The 18051-nt window shown below is 40.9% G+C and overlaps 1 protein-coding gene across 1 annotated transcript in view; it reads right to left on the bottom strand.

The window, feature by feature from the left end:
• Positions 1 to 764: 764 nt before the first annotated feature.
• The window catches only part of LOC119396275 (inhibitor of nuclear factor kappa-B kinase subunit alpha), a 60879-nt gene continuing 43592 nt past the window's right edge, over positions 765 to 18051 (bottom strand). Inside the window, exons 14-19 of the mRNA XM_037663428.2 lie at positions 17035 to 17147; positions 16894 to 16940; positions 12523 to 12625; positions 10579 to 10726; positions 5367 to 5518; positions 765 to 849 (exon numbers count right to left, since the gene is read on the bottom strand). Of these exons, the coding sequence (XP_037519356.1) occupies positions 780 to 849; positions 5367 to 5518; positions 10579 to 10726; positions 12523 to 12625; positions 16894 to 16940; positions 17035 to 17147 (633 nt within the window). The 3' untranslated portion in view covers positions 765 to 779. The remainder of the gene's footprint in view (positions 850 to 5366; positions 5519 to 10578; positions 10727 to 12522; positions 12626 to 16893; positions 16941 to 17034; positions 17148 to 18051) is intronic.

The raw sequence follows: 18051 nt of genomic DNA on the forward strand, positions 1-18051 counted from the left end.
CGCCTGTCTATTTCCATTGTTCCTGGAGTATGCATGACGGTAGTTTGCGCTTCATTGTGTCACCTTGCGTCTTCGTTCATCACCAATGCTCATCCTGTCCCCGTTAGTGTGTGGTACATAGTGCAAGAACAATGAACGGTTACCAAATAGCCCAATTTATCACTCTTTTACACCCACCTATTATGTAATGACTGGAAACTGGTCATGACCCTTCAGTTCAATGTAAACTCGCTGTAACAGAGTGTATGACGTAAGTGTGAAGTAAAAAAATAAAATAAAAAAGACTCGCTAGATTAGACAGGCACTAACAAATGGGCGAGCACAAACTCATACTAAAAGAACCTTAAAATCAGCAGATTTTCATGTACTCATCAAAGCATTTCTTTGACTACGCACATTGATCACAGGCAGTGATAGTTCAGCTGTAGAGATGCTACGCAGAAGCAGTATAACACTGAGTGCCCATACGCATTGTGCATACAATTTATGCGATGACGAATATGACGAAATCAGGATAATTTAGAATTAACATTAGACTACCCAAAAATTTGTAAGCAAACAGCAAGCTATTTCTCGCACTTCGCATGACGTGAATTGAAATGAGTGTTTCTCTTCAGATAATGGACGTCAGCCTCCAGTCCAAAGGCTGACTCTGCTTGTTAGTGCAACAAGTAACCTGGCAGGCCTTAACACTTTGGATAATTCTTTCTAAGCCACACTGAACAAGGAAAAGGCAGATGGAACTCTAAGCATAAATGACAGATGAGGGCATTTCCTGTTTATTTTGTGGTCATGCTCTTCAACAGCTCACTGCATTCTTTCTCCAGCTTGGCGATGTTTGCGTCAACCCTGCAGTGAAAGTTTAATTACCAAATGCAATCTCAGTCATGCAAGTCACAAACATTTATCACAAAATTTACATTTAAAGGTACACAAAAGGTAAACAACAACTTAGGTTACAGTGACAGATTAATGTTTGAGAATGTATAAAACTTCAACACTATAGACAACAGCACTTTAGCACAGTAATCGAGAAATTAACACGAATACAAGTTATGACTTGAACTCTAGTGAGACATTTTAGTGATATTCAGATGATGTAGGAACTCCTCAGTATAATTCTGTCACTAGTACTCAACCACTAATAATAAAAAGATCATTGTAGTGCACTGTGAGACTGAATAAAATGCTACTTGTGCATTTTGTTTCAATTCTTAGGGAAAAACCAAAAACTTTTGGCATTATTCTTGACAACAACGCGGGTGACTGAAATGTACTGTTCTCGCTTGGCTCTACACCGCCCATGCACTCATGCTTGCGCACTGGCCTTCCCCAGAATCGGGTTAAAAAAAAAAACTGAATTTTTTCTGCCCGTGCCTATACTCATCAAAAGCCCGCTATCGATGGCTTTCAACTTAAAATTTTGCCGCGTTAGAAGTGCTTACGGACAGCTAACGTTATCCATCGTATAAAACAGGCACTACTTTTCTAGTTCCACGGTGTCATTTACTTTTTCCGCTGCAGAGAGAGCTTTGAACTGCCTTTTAAGTCTAGAGGGCCGAATGCTCGTAGCTTTAAAGATGGTGTCGACATCGCGCGCACCTGCCTCTCGGAAACGGCAAATTTCGGCAGATTATGACGAGTCTGATTCATAAGTTTTTTATGATGGCAGCAGCGAAGACTCGGAAGATGATTTTGACTCATCCGACAGCAGCACAGACAGCGAAAGTGTGTCGAACAGCTGCGGAACGTCAACAGGTATTCGCCGGTAACTTTCGTTTTGATCTCCGAACTGAGTGGTCGCGGTCACGCTCCGTTCTAAAGATATCCGGCATGTTCTAAAGGTCACAGCTGTTATCTGCAGGGTGCCAACACCGTTTGGGCGGGAATGCTTGCTGGCGGCTGCTCAACGAGTGGAGTTTAGCGCGAGAAGGCAACCCGCAGCGGACTTTGCCATTGTGCTCCGAAGTGCCGTGCGGTATTTCGTCTGACCCATCTATTTGTTCGTGCCGTTCTTTGCCTAAGAAATAATCACTGAGATGTGAGACACAACTAATGAATATGCATGGATGTATACTCTTGAGCCAAAAATAGAACAGAAAACGAACATTTTCTGCAAAACATGCTGCACAAGCCTGTGCTTCACCGCATCACGCAACTGCATTGCGCGGTGGCACTATAGCCACTTGGACTAACGTTTTCTTTTGTATTTAAATAATGGTTGCAGATAGAATGCTTATATTTCAAGGGATTTCGTATATGACATTTTTGGTCAGAACGTATATTCTGAATTTTTTTTTTTGTGTTCACTTGGTGCAAAGCAGCACTGATTTATTTACAGAGTGTTCTCGTTTTTGTTAAAAAATTTTCCTACTTAACTTTTTTTTCGACAATTTTTTTAGTAATGTTTGCTTTATGGCTAATGCCATTAGAAAGTGCATTCCTTGTTCTACAGATCAGTACCATATATTGTAGTATCAATAGTTTTGTGTGGCAGTAGAAAAATTATTTACTAGAGTGCCCAAAAATGCCCTATTTTTCCGCCGACAGGGAGATTGTTAAGCAGCGTCAAGCTCCCAGAAGCTGCATCAACACAGAAACACCAGACCACACAAATACATGCAGCGAAGAACAGTGCAAGATTTTTTTTTTCCTTTCACTTTTTTGGCAATATGATTGCTGCCCAAGTTTTAACCCCTTAAGGGCTTATGACGACCTAAGCTCGTCACGGGCAGTCGCCACTTTTTTGCTTATGACGACCTGTGGTCGTCATGGGTCTTCCGCAATGTTCCAAGAGGCTTTTGACGAGCCCAGCTCGTCAAATGGTGCGTTTCTATTTACAACACAGATGGCAGCACGGGTTCCATCATTGGTGCTTTTGTTGAATGAGCTTTTGCGCACTTGTTGGCGGAATGCGCGCCTTGTGTTTCCCTCGCGTCATAGAGGTTTTTGACGAGCCCAGCTCGAGAAATGGTGCTTTTCTATTTACACCATAGATGGCAGCATGGGTTCCGTCAGTGGCACTTTTGTTGAATGAGCGTTTGCGCAACAGTTGGCGGAATGCGCGCGTTGTGTTTCCCGCGCGTCTTATAAACAAACATGATGATTTGATAGATTAGTGGAGTTTATTGGCGCAAGGGCCAGATGTGGCCAAAGAGCGCCAGAGCGATGATAATGAACTGTGCATTACGCAGTGTGGATAAAACAGATGTGACGTGGCTGTAAATGGGCCTAAAAACAGTCGCTGTAAGTGCGTAAGATATACATAGAGTAAAATTATGGCAATAACAAATGATGTGTGCTATGGAGACATAAAATTCATTAAAAATAATACGAATATCAAATAAAAACCTGACGTGGAGCACTAGTGCCTCGGCAGAGCCCTTAAAACAAGGGCATGGCCCTTGTTTTAAGGGCTCTGCCCTTAAACATGGCCACATGGCAACATGGCCACAAACATGGCCACATGTTGACGGAAATGGCAAAAACATCCACAAGGAAACCAGGATCTGGTGCAGGTGGTGCGAGAAGGCTCTCTGCACAGTGCCGTGCTTCGAACGCTATCACACTAAGTGAACTATCAAGGAATAGTGCATTTTGTGCGCGGCAATTCAATTCCAACCTTTACTTTCTAGAGTTGCAGAAATTTTTTGCAGAATACACCTCAAATGCCCCATGTATTATAGAGTAATACATGATGGAGCGAAGAATGGCCAATAAAACATTATTATCTGCCGAAAAAAGTTTTCGCAAATATTTTTTTGTTTTGAACACATTACTGAAGCATTTCGCATCATAAAAAAAATTGGCAATTTTGGAACATATTTTTTTGTTAAATGAGCCCTTAAGGGGTTAACTGACAGCACTACTTCCCAAGCAAGCAAATGAGGCTTTCGTTGTGGCATGAGCTCCTCTCCCTGTCGCTGAGTGCCTGTCTCATGCCGCATACTTCCAAGTACTTGTGTTGTCTGCTGAAAAGCCACTTTGATGATGTGAATTAAGGGAAGATATGACTACCATTTCTCCTGCTTTGTTATAATTGACCATATTTACTATGCATTTACTGCAACCTTTTACAGCAATTGGCCTTCACCATATGACATATAGGTAAACATGAGTGAGAAGAATCACGGGAACACATGGACTTTCATATTTAGTACTAACAGCTATATGAAGCTTTCGTTTTCTGCTGGCTTTATACGGTTATACAGTACGCTTGTCCTGCAACTCTGCAGCACATGAAAATAGGGGTGCAGTTGCACAAGCAGCTAGTTTACCAAACACTTGTTTCATCTCATACACCACTGAGTAGATAAACATTACGCAAAGTTTCGGAGAATGTGAACAAGGGCACAGGTCTATAAACAAGTGCGTGCCGCCTCGGAAAATGGCACTGCAGTTTTGCCTCAGTTGAGGATGATCAATTAACAGCAGAATGTTTCTGGTACTTGAATAAACAAAGTTTCGACCGAAAACTTCCTTCTACTCTTGCAACACATCAGAACAGCAAAACATATGCCTATGAATTAGAGGTTAAACAACTTAAAGCCTTATTCTTTTTTTTTGTGGTGGTGGTGGTGTGGTGGGGGGTGACCTTGCTACAGGGTATTGCAAAAGAACACGTTGCTGGACTAGTCAGTTCGTATTACAGAGTGGACCAGACCATGAAAAATTATGGCCGTTTAGCATGAACAGAAAACGAGGGAAGGGGACAAGGGGAGCGCAAAAGGGCTGTGCTCCCCTTGTCGCTCGTTGTCCCTTCCTTCGTTTTTTGTTCACGCTAAATGGCCATAATTTTTTATCGTCTTCTTTGTAATGGTATTACATGTGGCTAAAAGGACAGTGATAGCATTGTTTGTCTACCTCTACTACATGTCATCTATACCTTTATGTTTACATTTCGCGTGCTCTTCCGTCATTTTGTGACATAATGCACATCTGGGCCCCCCAGCTGTGCATTATGGATGTATAATAGCATCCATATTAAGTGGAAGTTAATAATAATAATAATATCTGGGGTTTAACGTCCCAAAACCACGATATGATTATGAGAGACGCCGTAGTGGAGGGCTCCGGAAATTTCGACCACCTGGGGTTCTTTAACGTGCACCTAAATCTAAGTACACGGGCCCCTTAAGTGGAAGTTGTGGTCAGGTGGGTGCAACTACGCCTTGAATACAACAGCAGCATAAAAATGTTGCCTGGGCACTGGCCTTGCCAGCCATTCCAAGCGAAAAGGCCAGCCAGTACGCCACTACTGTTGTTCCCTCAGACACCTTGTGTATGGTCTCATTAACTGTTCAATCTAAGTTGAGAGCATCTGCTATTTACATATTTTGCTCATGTACATTTAAAAACATACTTACAATTCAAACACAGTGTCAGCTTCATCACACTGTGCTCTGCTTTCTTTTAACTGTTCGTCCATTTGCTGACATAAAGAACTCCAGGAAGTACCATCCCCAGCAGGAGGCAGCGTCTGATCCCGAAGAGAAGGCACATCCGGCTGCACACATGTCTGAAAATAAATAGTTAAAAATTTCACAATGTGCAGCACAAAAGTTAAAATGGTATGTTTTTCAAAATGTCATTGTGGCACTTTTAGTACTATCCTGTTATTGCAGCTTCACGTGTAACATCTATTGAGTGGAAATATTTACTTGAATGTTCTACTAAAATGAACTGTCACAAACAAACAAACAAACAAACAAGCAAGTATGACTGTTTGAAGACTACCTGTTATTTGAAGAATATCTCCTTTTACAGTTTTCCATTTTAAATTTCTGAAAGTGCTTAATTACTAGGATACTTGCCAGTGGAGACACTGAATTTTCCATCAATTCAAATCCTATTTTATGAATGTCAATTTGTGTGACAACATGTTTATCAGCAAAATGTCCATTGTCTTGACAGGAGAGCACCCCTAGTCTCAGATTTCCAAACTTTTTCATTTTTTGCAGCAATAATTTTTTGTATTTAGCCGTGTGCAGTATGAATCTGTGATTGTAGCCTTGCCTTAAAATATTGTAGAAAAAGAACGCCTTCAGCATTCCAAAAAAGAACAAATGATATTGTAAGCTGGTATTGTAACAATAAAATACTTAAGGTGTGAAGAACCTTATTTGCATAGATTTCTGACTTTGCAATTTGGTACGAGTCACAGTGGTAAATTTGTGGAACATCCCTTGTCACAGACATGCACGTCCACATTTGCCTTTGTTTTTCTCTCCCTTAACTTTTTCATTTCTAATCCTTTTGCAGTATCTCATGTATACCATGAGGTGTGAATCATTTTCTGCTCTATTTTTCAGAAATATTTGAAGAATTTTTAAAATAATATAATCTGTTGAGCTTCAGACAGGCCACTGACATGCTTCTGATAAAGTAGAATGTCCCCTAGCTTTATACTCTTGGCACCATATTTTGATGACGTCATGTGACAAATAAGACACCCCAATGTTGCAATCGCATCTTTCTGTCATCACAACTTTTGCAGGCACAGCTCACTGTAAAAAAAAAAGTGAAGGCCAGTTGAGCAGTGCTGGCAATGACTCGCCTTCATTTTATTTAATTAGGCTGTAACTTGCCTCGCCTCCGTTTTATAGGTGCCATTTTTTTTCCACTGAACCACCAGCTGTGCAGGATTCCTATATGTGCTAAGGGACAGCCATGTAGAAATGACAGCATGATAATATGCGCACATTGTGTCAATAAAAAAACGAAACATGGAATTTTTGTTTTATTAATTTTTTCCACTAACACACATAGAGGCCCTCAAAGAGAGCATTACATAGGGACCACATTATAGAAGGCATAAAACCAGTAATTTTCCCTGTTCCTGTGCATAAGAAAGTTTCATGAAGGGATTTTTTACCGTGAGAGCTATACAGCAAAGCAAACAGCAGTTAGTGAGGCTCAAACTTGCATGTTTATATTTGCTCGAACACAGATCAAGTGTTCCCTTTTCTTTTTGTTGTTGATGTTGAAATAAAATTAAACAAAGAAGCAGTTGCTGTTTGCTGGTAACAGTTACTTTTCTTCACTTGGTTCATAATGTGTGAAAAAAAAAAAGATAAATTGTAGGATTAGGTGACTTGTAAATAAAAGAGTTTATGCAAACAACATCAAGAGTAAAAATAAAAAGTCTTTGTGTCATAAATGCGATTTCTTGCCGGGACATGAGGACGAGTCCAAATTATCCAATTATCTGAATTACAGCATTTCATATAAGCCATTGTTAACTCATTACAACAAGGGCCGATTCATTGGCTGCTTTACCACACACATTCATGGACTCATATGTAATACAAAAACAAAAAGGCAGGCCCACGTCTTGAAATTAGCTAATAGTTTAAGTAAGGTGGATAATTGGGCAAGTTGGTATATCTTCATCTTAACACAGCGCACACACACGAACACAGAAGAAAAACGACGACACGAGCGCTTCTATCAACTGAAATTTTTATTCACCACACACATATAAATATACACATTGAAGGGTCACATGATGAAACATATGCGTATCAGTTTACATTTTTATGACATTAGGCGCGAGTTCGGCAGAACAAGATATCACACTTCTTACGTGGCATCTAAAAAGCTAATCTCCTTTTCCAGGAGATTAATTGAGGCCTGACTAATACACCCCTCTCCCCCCTTCTTGATGTGGAAGGCTTCGATGATTTCTCTGACTGTGCGATCTTGATGTCCGTATATGACGCTTGTGTCTTTGAGGACAGGATAGCAATTGCACTTGCTACAATGGGCAGCCAAGTGGGCATGCTCATTTTTCTTTAGCGTCGTTCTGTGCTCTCTGAGCCTTATGTTAACGCATCTGCCCGTTTGACCGTTTGAGCGAAGCGCTCGTGTCGTCGTTTTTCTTCTGTGTTCGTGTGTGTGCGCTGTGTTAAGATGCTAATAGTATAATTGCGGTCAACTTCCATTCATTCGACCCAGAAAGGACTGCTGAAAATGATCGTATTATCCAGCAGTAAAAGTAAGCAAGAGGCAAGAAAAACAACACGGCACACTGCTGACTAATTTGGCAGAATTTGACCAATTTGCAACACGTCCCCTTGAGTCAAACACAAACACACATTCTATGGGCCCAGAGCAGAAAATTAACTTCAAAACAACACCGGAGTGCTTAAACTACATAGAAATTGAATGTGCACTCGTTTTATTATCAAGAAAACAGCACATCTCAGATTCTGGCAGTAAGAAAAAGATAAAATCAGCAAAGTTTATCTTGATGATATGAAACGATGTTTGTCGTCATCATTATTAGGCAGCATTTATCGCTATGGAGAACAAAATGTGTCATCCTCTTTATTGTCAATTGTGCATTTCATGTCCTGCCTTTATCTAACAGCTCCTTAACACTCACAAACAGGATGGTCACCCATGCCAGACTAACCACTTTGTTAGCCCATCCTTCAATGTGTGCAATCCTCCAGAATGCCGACAACATGTGACATAGCTCAGTGACACTAGCTGAACAAGTAAAACAGCTCCTCGAACTCCAGACCTGCACAGATAGCCAGGCTTTTATAGGAGCACGTGCACTAGCTCTCATTCTAACCAATCGCCGTTAGTGTCATTATGACCTGTTTGTCTTCTGCTCAGCAGCTGCCTGGGTGGCACTGGAATGAGCATGTCTATCTTCTGTTGTGACTAGAGCTGTGCGAATAGCAAAATTTTGGGTGCCAAGCGAATTAGAATATTGAAGTGTGAGTGTGAATCGAATAGAATATTTTTCAAGTATTTCTCGAATATTTCTGGAATATTTTTCTAATACTTCGAAGCGAAATTGCAGAAAAAAAAGTTGGAGAGGATTCCTAAGCATATTCTTATGAGACAGCAACATGAAAGTGTTTCTTTTCGCTAGGTTGAAGCGCAATGTAGAGGCCGAATTTTATTTATGTACATGATTTGGCGCAACCAAAGCGTTGCCAACAACACTTTACATGTGGTAGGCAAAGATGCCATTTCCTCAGCCTCTCCTCCTCTTTCAACTTCTGTGGAAGCCCAACTGATGTGGCGGATAAGGGTGTGCTCCCTTCAAGTTTGGAGTCCCAAATCTGCCTCGTAGACATCGATATATAATAACATCTGAAATTTTGGATGCTAAAAAGCTTCGGCGTCCGATTTTTCGGACTTCCTGCCCAAATTTTAGGTCCAAAACAGCATTAATTGAGCCCACACCTTTGCCACATCTTTCATCTCCATGTTGGAACCAGCGTTTTCTTGAGTTAATACACTTGCGACCATAGCGGAGCTTGAAAGGCAGCTTTGCCGCAATACGGGGGTGTGATGAGGTGAAGCATATTGAAAATCTAGGGACCACTTCCAATCGGACATTGTCTCTTGACTAAGTTCAACCGTAACGGAGCTTGAAAGGCAGCTTTGCCGCAATGCGGGGGTGTGATGAGGTGAAGCATATTGAACATCTAGGGACCACTTCTAATCGGACGTTGACTGTCTCTTGGCTAAGTTCGACCGTAATGAAGCTTGAAGGGCAGCTTTGCCGCAATACGGGAATGCAATGAGGTGAAGCATATTGAAAATCTGAAGGGAGCACTTTCAGTTTAACGATGACTGTATTTGTTCTGGGAAAGTTCGAATAGTTCGAATAGTAAAAACTGCAGTGCGAATCGAATCGAATAGCAAACACTATTAGAAAAATATTCGAAATTTCGAATATTCACACACCCCTAGTTGTGACGCATTACCTGCTGGCATACGGAATGGAGTAAAACTCTGATGATACAATAACAGCTGGTATGAATTTTGGTGTGAAAGAAATTCGTAATATTCCCCGACTGAAATAGATTGCTTACAATAAGAAAAAGAAAGGCTGTTCCAAACACATTTCCGTACCACTGCAGGTTACATGAATGCGCAAGCAACAGCGGCGGCAGCAAAGCCTGTGGAACGACCGGCACAAACAAACCGGCACAGCAGGATCTGGGCGAGATCCATAGTCCCCAAGCAACTATCTATGTTACGAGGCTGCACAATCTCTCATTGATCCTCTCCGTTGAGCGGACCGGACCATGCTCAGCACACATCAGAGGAGAAGGCTAGGAAGCGTGCGAGAGCCAGCCAGTGCTTGTTCTGCGGGGTGAGGGCAGGCATGTGCTTCCCCCCCAACGCTGTGTTGGGCTGACCCTCAGTTTCTTTTTCACCAGCAGGCCGGCGGCAGCTTCTGTGTGGTGCTTTCCACTCGCGTACACAACGCTCGCCTCGCGGCAATCGTGATGCATTTCTGCTCAGCAAGTCAATATCGCTGTGCAATGTATTGTTGTGCCGAACTGGATCATGATCTGGATCAATGTTGCAAACCAGTTCGCCAACTGTTGAAAAATTGTTTCTCCAAACCATAACTGACCCAGAGCGAAATGGAGAGCATTGAACTGAAACCCAAACTGAACCTGTATATTCTTCCGTGCAAATCCCTGGTTACATCTGGAAAAACAAATTCTTACAAGACAAAGCAAACCTGCAACAACGCCAGTGAAACCTCGAATGGCAAACTAAAAACATATTATAGTCATGCAGATATAACTGTGTGCTTACACTCTCTGATCGAAGCAGGTTCCAGATAGACTGCTGGCGCTGCCGCTGCTTAGTAGACAGGTCTTGGCTGATAGACACTATACGGTTGGACAACTTTTTTATAGAATGATGCAAATTGCCAAGCTCATGATAGACTCCAAGCATACTTCTGCAAAATAAGAATAGACAGACACAAATGTGTTTGGTAAAAATGTCTAAGCAAGCATGTTGCATAGCCACATTGTGCTATGCATACAAGCATTGCAAACAAGCAGACAAGGAAGGAGAAGCAAGAAATTAAGATGTGATGGCATAGTCTTGGCAGTTTCTTGATGTTGCAGAATTCCTTTTAGAGTAAAATGAGACCAAATACGAGTTTACTTGTGGGCATGCATGCGTCGACACCACTTATTTCCATTTTTTTATTTACAGAGATTGAAGAAGGAAACTTGCTGCAGATTTCACCACTTTAGCTAGGTTACTTGAAAAGGTAGACATTACTTGCATGACAAATAAATGAGTTAATCCACAACCTTAAACTACTAAATTTTTAAACGCGTTTAATTGGCATGAGTTATAAAAATTTGTTTATTTAAACTTCGTTTGTCACATGTTGCAGTGCAGAAGTGAAACCAATGAGTGCTCTAGGCTCATACTTTCACTAGGAGTGCTAAGACTCCCCCAAAGTTACGTCAATAAACAATGGTGTTAGAGCAGTAAATTAATTAATGAACCACCCTATCCCATAATTTGACATTAGCTAATAGTAAACACTGGAATGCTGGATTGATACCTTTGTTATACACTTAAAATTTACTTGCATTTGCTTCATTAGTCAGGCCAAGGGCTGAACATGTGACATCAGTCTGAAAGCCACATCAGTAAGCAAACTGTAAAAGCAAGGACACTTGAGCCAGGATGGAGTTGTGGAACCAGAAAAATTAATTACTATGTGCCTAAAGTCAGTGTCTCATCTCTAAAAGCTGGATCCAAAAAAGCCCTGCCAACTTTTGGCTTTGAACAGTTACACTGACACCTCTAACCTCAGTTCAAAAGTTCTTTAATGGTTCTTTTGACAGCACAAGATACAATGCAACCAAGGTTCATAAAGTACCTAAAATGCGTAAGGCAGTAGGCACGTTTCACAATTTGCTGCACTAGTTGGTTTTGCAAATTCCCAAGTCCCTGTTTCAGAATGTAATGGCCTTTCCTACAACATAACTGCTATAACTTGCCGAACTGTCTTCCCGGAATCATCACTGAATTAGCTTAAGCCCAAACATCAAATATATAGTATGCAGTTTTAATTATGCCTTCCCTTATGCACCATAGTTATAGAGGAGTCTTCAGTGTTATAACATTTCGCCCATCTCAATTGTTAAAACTACCCTTCTCAAAAATCAAAATTTTCTTTTTTAACTTCCAAGAGATGGTTTGGATGGTGAGGAAATATTGACTCATGGAACTGCATAATGCATTTCATTTGAATCTATCGCAACATATGGACAAATGGGGTTTCTTAGCTGCACAAGCGATTTTGGAGGTCATGCTCTGCTGGGCACTGCTGCCTGCTTTTGCGTTGAATGAATGCGTACGGTTGACACCTCAATTCCACAAGTACGAGCAGGAATGTGGTATAAAGGCGGCATCAGTATATTCTTATACCAAGAATTGCAATGACTCTGGCCAAAGCACTTTTTTTTTCCTGCTGAATAGCATACTTTTTTTATTATCAGTAGTTGACAAATCTGTATTAATTATAATAAACAGGACATGTTATGTCCATGATGCTAGTACTTGGAATTTTTTCTGTGACAGTGCTAATCTTGTCTTTTGTTTAGGAGAGTTCTACACAAGGTAAATGTAATGCTTGGAACACCTCAGAGGCACTTACTTTAGTGTGGCTTGGTAATTTCCTTTACTGTCTCTTCACAAAAATATACTATAAGGGCTCAAGTGACAAACCTCATATAAGGGCTGACATGCTTCATGACCCGCTCCTGTTCTTGGTCAAGTTCCCGAATAGTTCCACACATATCCATACACGTGCTGGACACACTGTCATAGTCTGTAATGAAAGTTAATGGCCATACAGGCGGTCAGGATGTAAATTGTACAACCATGCACTAGTTTGTGATGCACATTTCGCTGGATGTCAAAAATGAATTTCATAATTCAACAACTGCACAAGCTTTATAGGCAACCCTGAGTATCACTTACAAAACAGCCCCAATTATGAAGGCAGAGATGATGTGTCACTTGAGATGAGCACAAACAAGTTTTTCTACCATAACCGAAACAAAAAACAGCATTAATGCAGTCACACATGTTCTTGTATGTGTTTTTCCCAATGATAGAACTTTTCTTATTCACAGATATTCATCATACATTAAAACAAAACTTCATTTGTAAAGCTACTGTTATACATGCTTCAGAACATTTATTAACAGGGCCCTGAGTCACCCTTGGTCTTGATGAGAAATTTTCTGTCGATGGCGGAGCTGTGAACATCTCTGCCAAGTTTTGCAGCTGTGCGCGATACATAAGGTTCGTACATTCATAGCAAAGTTGAGCTCTTTCTAAACATCCTCTTTTCAAACAAATGCCTGTGCGTGGCTGTAGTCCGGCTATTATCTATTTATTTATTTAATATACCTGAAAGGCCCCCTAACACAGGGCTTTACATGAGGGTGTGAGCAAACAATATAGGGTTAATAAAACAATGATTCTATGGCATTTCTAAATTTATTCGTGTTGTAATGATGGATGACACTTGAGGGAAGATCGTTCCAGTCCCTGGCTGCCCAAGCGAAAAAGGAGTGATGGTGGGCTGTGGTGAAAGCAGGAGGTGGGTAGACAGCCTTGTGGCGACTTGCGCAGGCTGAAGTATGATGGGCTGATTGAATGAAGGGTTATAATGAAACGTATGATACATTTTGTGATAGAAGGATAGTAGAAATCTTATGGCATAGGTCAAGGTTAGGTAGACCTGCTTTTCTTTTAAGGGTAGTAATACTGGTATGATATGAGTAATCTGAGTAGATGAATCTAACTGCACAGTTTTGAACTAATTCGATGGACTTACTTAGGTTAATTTGGTGTGGGTCCCAAATGGCAGATGCGTACTCTAGTTTTGGGCGAATTAAGTGTTTTGTAGGCTAGTAATTTGACTGATGGAGGGGCAAGATGTAAGTTATGACGAAGGTAACCGAGAGCTCTATTAGCATTGTTAACTATTTTACTTACGTGAAAAGACCAGTTTAGATTCAGTGAGACGTTAAAACCGAGATTAACAATGAGATGTTAACACCGAGATATTTAATGGAACTGAGGGAAGAAACTATGGAGACATTAATATTATAGTTAGCGGTGTGGGTAAGTTTTGGCGTCTATGAAATGAAACAAGTGCAGTTTTATTAGTATTTAAAACCACGAGCCACTTGCGACAACACTCGTCAAGTTTTAGTAGGTCACCCTGGAGAGTAATTGGACCTGAAATGCTGAAATTGGACCTCAAAAAGGAACAGCCACAAACATAACTTCACACCGTCTCAACCACGTACTAACCTATCAAGTTCAGCTTCTTTCCGCACGCTATTGAAAAATGGCATTTATTGCCTGGTACAGCTAGATCCTTGCCTTTAGAAGATTTCTTGCATGAATGTCTTGATTCGCGCTATGTTTCTTAAGAGTTGTTGTATTCGTTTTTTCTTTTCTCCTTATGAAGTTGCATTGCTTTATGTTCTGTTGTATACCTAATGCATAAAATCCACTCCTGCGACAGCCCAATGGGGCTGCAGCATGTCAAAATAAATAAATAAATAAATAAATAAATAAATAAATAAATAAATAAATAAATAAATAAATAAGTCTGTTTCATTTCTCCAGTTATTGTGAACTTATTTTTTTTTTGCAGAGGACACAATTTGAGAATGTGTTTGTTCCAGCCATCGGCATAGCTAAGAAAAAAAAAAAAGAGGGAGGTGGTTCAACCCCTCCCCTTTATGGTACACCACATGCTGCACTATAGTGTCATTTGTTTCTATTCTTTAGTTCTGGGCTGGCACCACTGACTGGCAGAGAGCACTGAATCTGTCTGATGGCTGGAAGCCCGCACTTTCTGAACGCATGAGTGGCATGAACGAGATCATCGTTTTCACGATGATCTCATGGGGGCTGCGACGTTTCTGACTAAGTAACATTCCTCAGTGTAGTTATCCGACTGCTCACTTTTATGCCTAATCACTCAAGGGTGTGCTCAGTTGCTGTAGATTGGTTCTTGGCTCGTGTGTCTTGCATTACACTAGTGTTGCATAAATAAGAGTGCCAAGTATAGGACATGATGCTTTAAACCAATGGCCGCACACCACTCAGCAGTAACAGCTGACAGTGCATTCATTAAGTTTAGTGCACCATTTTAGTCAGCATCACTTGCATGTTTCTATTTTTTTTCTCGTAATAAAGCCAAAGTGCACATTATTTATGGCAAAGTCAAAAAAAAAAAAATGTGAATACATATGGCAACATCGTTCTATTTCAGCTAAGTTGACATATTGCATAGGCACAAGGTATCAGAAGCTTTTGCCTGTTTAAGTGGCATACTCCTGAACATTCCTATGACCATGGAGAAGATGCACCCAGCACAAGTTCCAACAACGCTCGCTTGTTCTTGATGCATTTCTTATTCTTTGTGTGATAAGCGCCGCTGTAGGAGCCAAAGGTAGCAGCTCCTCCCTTTTGGCTATGTTCTCCGTGATGTCAAGCTGAATAAGCTGCTACTATAATTAGCTTGAAACCGCATTCCTTTGGTTATATTAAAAAAAAAACGCAGATAATATGACGAGGCAACTTACAACAATTAAGGGAATTCTGAACATAAAAGATTCATCCTAAGTATAACTGTGATGGAGGCACCTAGTGTTTTCAGACAACTACTGAAAACAGATGATGTCGCATAGCAGACGTGACAAGCCAAATCTGGTAAGACCTAGGAAATAAAGAGCACAAGCATGGAAAAAAAAATCATGCCGACTTGTATTTATGCCATTACAGGATGTTTTGAGTTGTGGAAAACATTTTGGTTTGAGACAGTTGATCGTTCATATTAAATAAGGAGTGGTACAAGACAGGGTCAACATGAGTTGACAGGATGTATGCCAACAGCCAACTGAAGGTTACTCACAAGAACAGTTTTGGGATGTATGCCGACAACCAACTGAAGTTTATTCACAAAGAACATTTAGTATTGGAGTGCATGAACCTGTCACACTGTCGAATAATATTGAAATGAAACAAAACAGCATATCAGTCATCTAAACAAAATTTGCCTAAGGGCATGATGAACTAGGCAAGAGGACAAAAATCAAGCAGTAACAGTAATTAAAAATCAACAATATCTCATCAAGAATGGACAATGAATGCATACTAATTAATGCATTTGTCCCTTCACTTAACATGATATCTGTGGGCTTTACAGAAAAGTACATTGAATGTCAAATTATATAAAGCAGAAACATTCATGCAGGGCTTCTGACATGATGTAGGCCCAAAAAAGCAAATTCAAATAATCCACGAAGTCTATTTTGTTTTTAAAAATAATGACTGCACACAAGCTGAAATATTGGGTGTGCGGAGATCTGGGGATGCTGGCATAGGCAGTCACACAAAGTTACCATGCCTCTAAGCTCACTCAACCTCTGGAACTGCCGCAGATTACTTGCAAAATAGGGTGTGTGCCTTGCGTTTATTGCCCTTATCAGCGTGTAATGCATCGCCCTTTATGACTTTGACCTCCTCGGGCCTAGTTGACTGGAGGAGAGACCTTTGCTCCTCCTTACCAACCCCCTCCTACCATGCTTGCCTGCCCCTCTCTCCTCACCCCAACCTAGGTGCCCCCCCCCCCAAGTGCCTGCCAAGACAGTGGACTCTATAGAATGCTCTTTCTCACGATTCCAGGGTGTACTGCACACAAGGCACGATAGAATCTTATCGCACCTGGACCTTGTATGGTGTATGGTGTATGGTTATCGCACTTGGACCACCATGGTGGTGGCAACAAGTTTTTGGTTTCAGTGTCCTTGTAGCAACTGTTTCAATAATAAAAAAAAGGCTAAGAAAGGGGGGGGGGGGACGAGGTTGATGTGCAATGAGTTCAAGTTTAACTTTGTTTGAATAGACAAAGCACAATATCTAAAGGAAGAGAGGAAGCCTTTTCTTTTTCCTTTTATGAAAGATAAACAATATCTAAATCTTGCATCAAACTAAGCCATGAAAAGGAATGGATACAATGTTTCTTTCCTTTCTTTTTAAACACAAGAAAATGTTTATACAACATACCTCTTTTTTGTTTGCCTTTCTCATAAAGTTGCAACATTCGGGCCATACTGGAGAGAGAAGAAAAAAAAGTGTTTATTTCATCAACAAAGGAAGACAAAAAGCCGAAGAGACAAGAATTGTTTTCACATATACAAAACTCACATGTCGTCAAGAATTTCCAATGGTGTACACTGGCCATATGGTGTCCTCTGACTCTCCTCAAGTATGGTGCACAGTTTGTTGAACTTGTTGAAATAGTGCTCAACTTTTTTACGCTGGGAAAGAAAAGCCAGACTGTCTCATTGATGCCCCAGTTCAAGCTATCCAACACATACAATTAAAGTGCTTTTGCTAGGCAGTGACCGCAATTTATCACATAAATAACACAATTCAGTGCATCGAACACTCGGCAGTGACACTGCCATCAAGCACAATGGTGACAAGTTCTTTTATATTCCTGCTAGTAGCCTTCACTGCATTTCTTCTAATTTGCAACAGTACTGTCCACAGTGACAGCACCTGCAGTGCTTGTTTGTTGGCAGCAGACTGCCCCTTAGGCACGCGCTCAATGTAAATGGAAAGGGGAGGGGAGGAGGGTGAGTGATTTATAGCAGAGCAGCCCCCATTTCTGTAGAGGACTTGCTGTTATTTTCTGCACTTCCAGTTAATGTATGAATTCTTACATACGTGTCCTAATTTCAGTTCTTGTAGAAAGCTTGTGCCCACCATTTATACCTCTGCCTAAACAGAAACACCCCAAAAGTTTCAATATTGTAGGCAGTATGAAGCTTGCACACCAAGACTCCACAATGCCATTTGGCAGAGTGCGGCAGTTCCATAGGATACCATGTATATTTAACCCCAATATAATGAAGCGTCCGTCTGCGATTTCCATATATATCGAAGTTTCACTGCTGCCATCAAGGAAGACCAAGGCAATAAATTGAATCTTCTACAAATGCCACTGGAAGACTGGTTGTGTTACACAAGGTTTTTGCACGCATATTTTTGAAATCATGCACCCCACAAAAGAAAGCAGCCACTGAAGTGCAGCAGTGTCTTTTTCTGGCGGCAGTGGAGAGAGAGAGAGAGAGAGGGGGGGGGCAATGGGGAACTTGAATGCTTGCTTCCTGACTGCCAGAGTGGGGGACACAATGAGCATGCATATGAGCACCCTAG

Source organism: Rhipicephalus sanguineus, chromosome 1, assembly GCF_013339695.2.
Source record: "Rhipicephalus sanguineus isolate Rsan-2018 chromosome 1, BIME_Rsan_1.4, whole genome shotgun sequence".
In the NCBI taxonomy this organism is placed as follows: domain Eukaryota; kingdom Metazoa; phylum Arthropoda; class Arachnida; order Ixodida; family Ixodidae; genus Rhipicephalus; species Rhipicephalus sanguineus.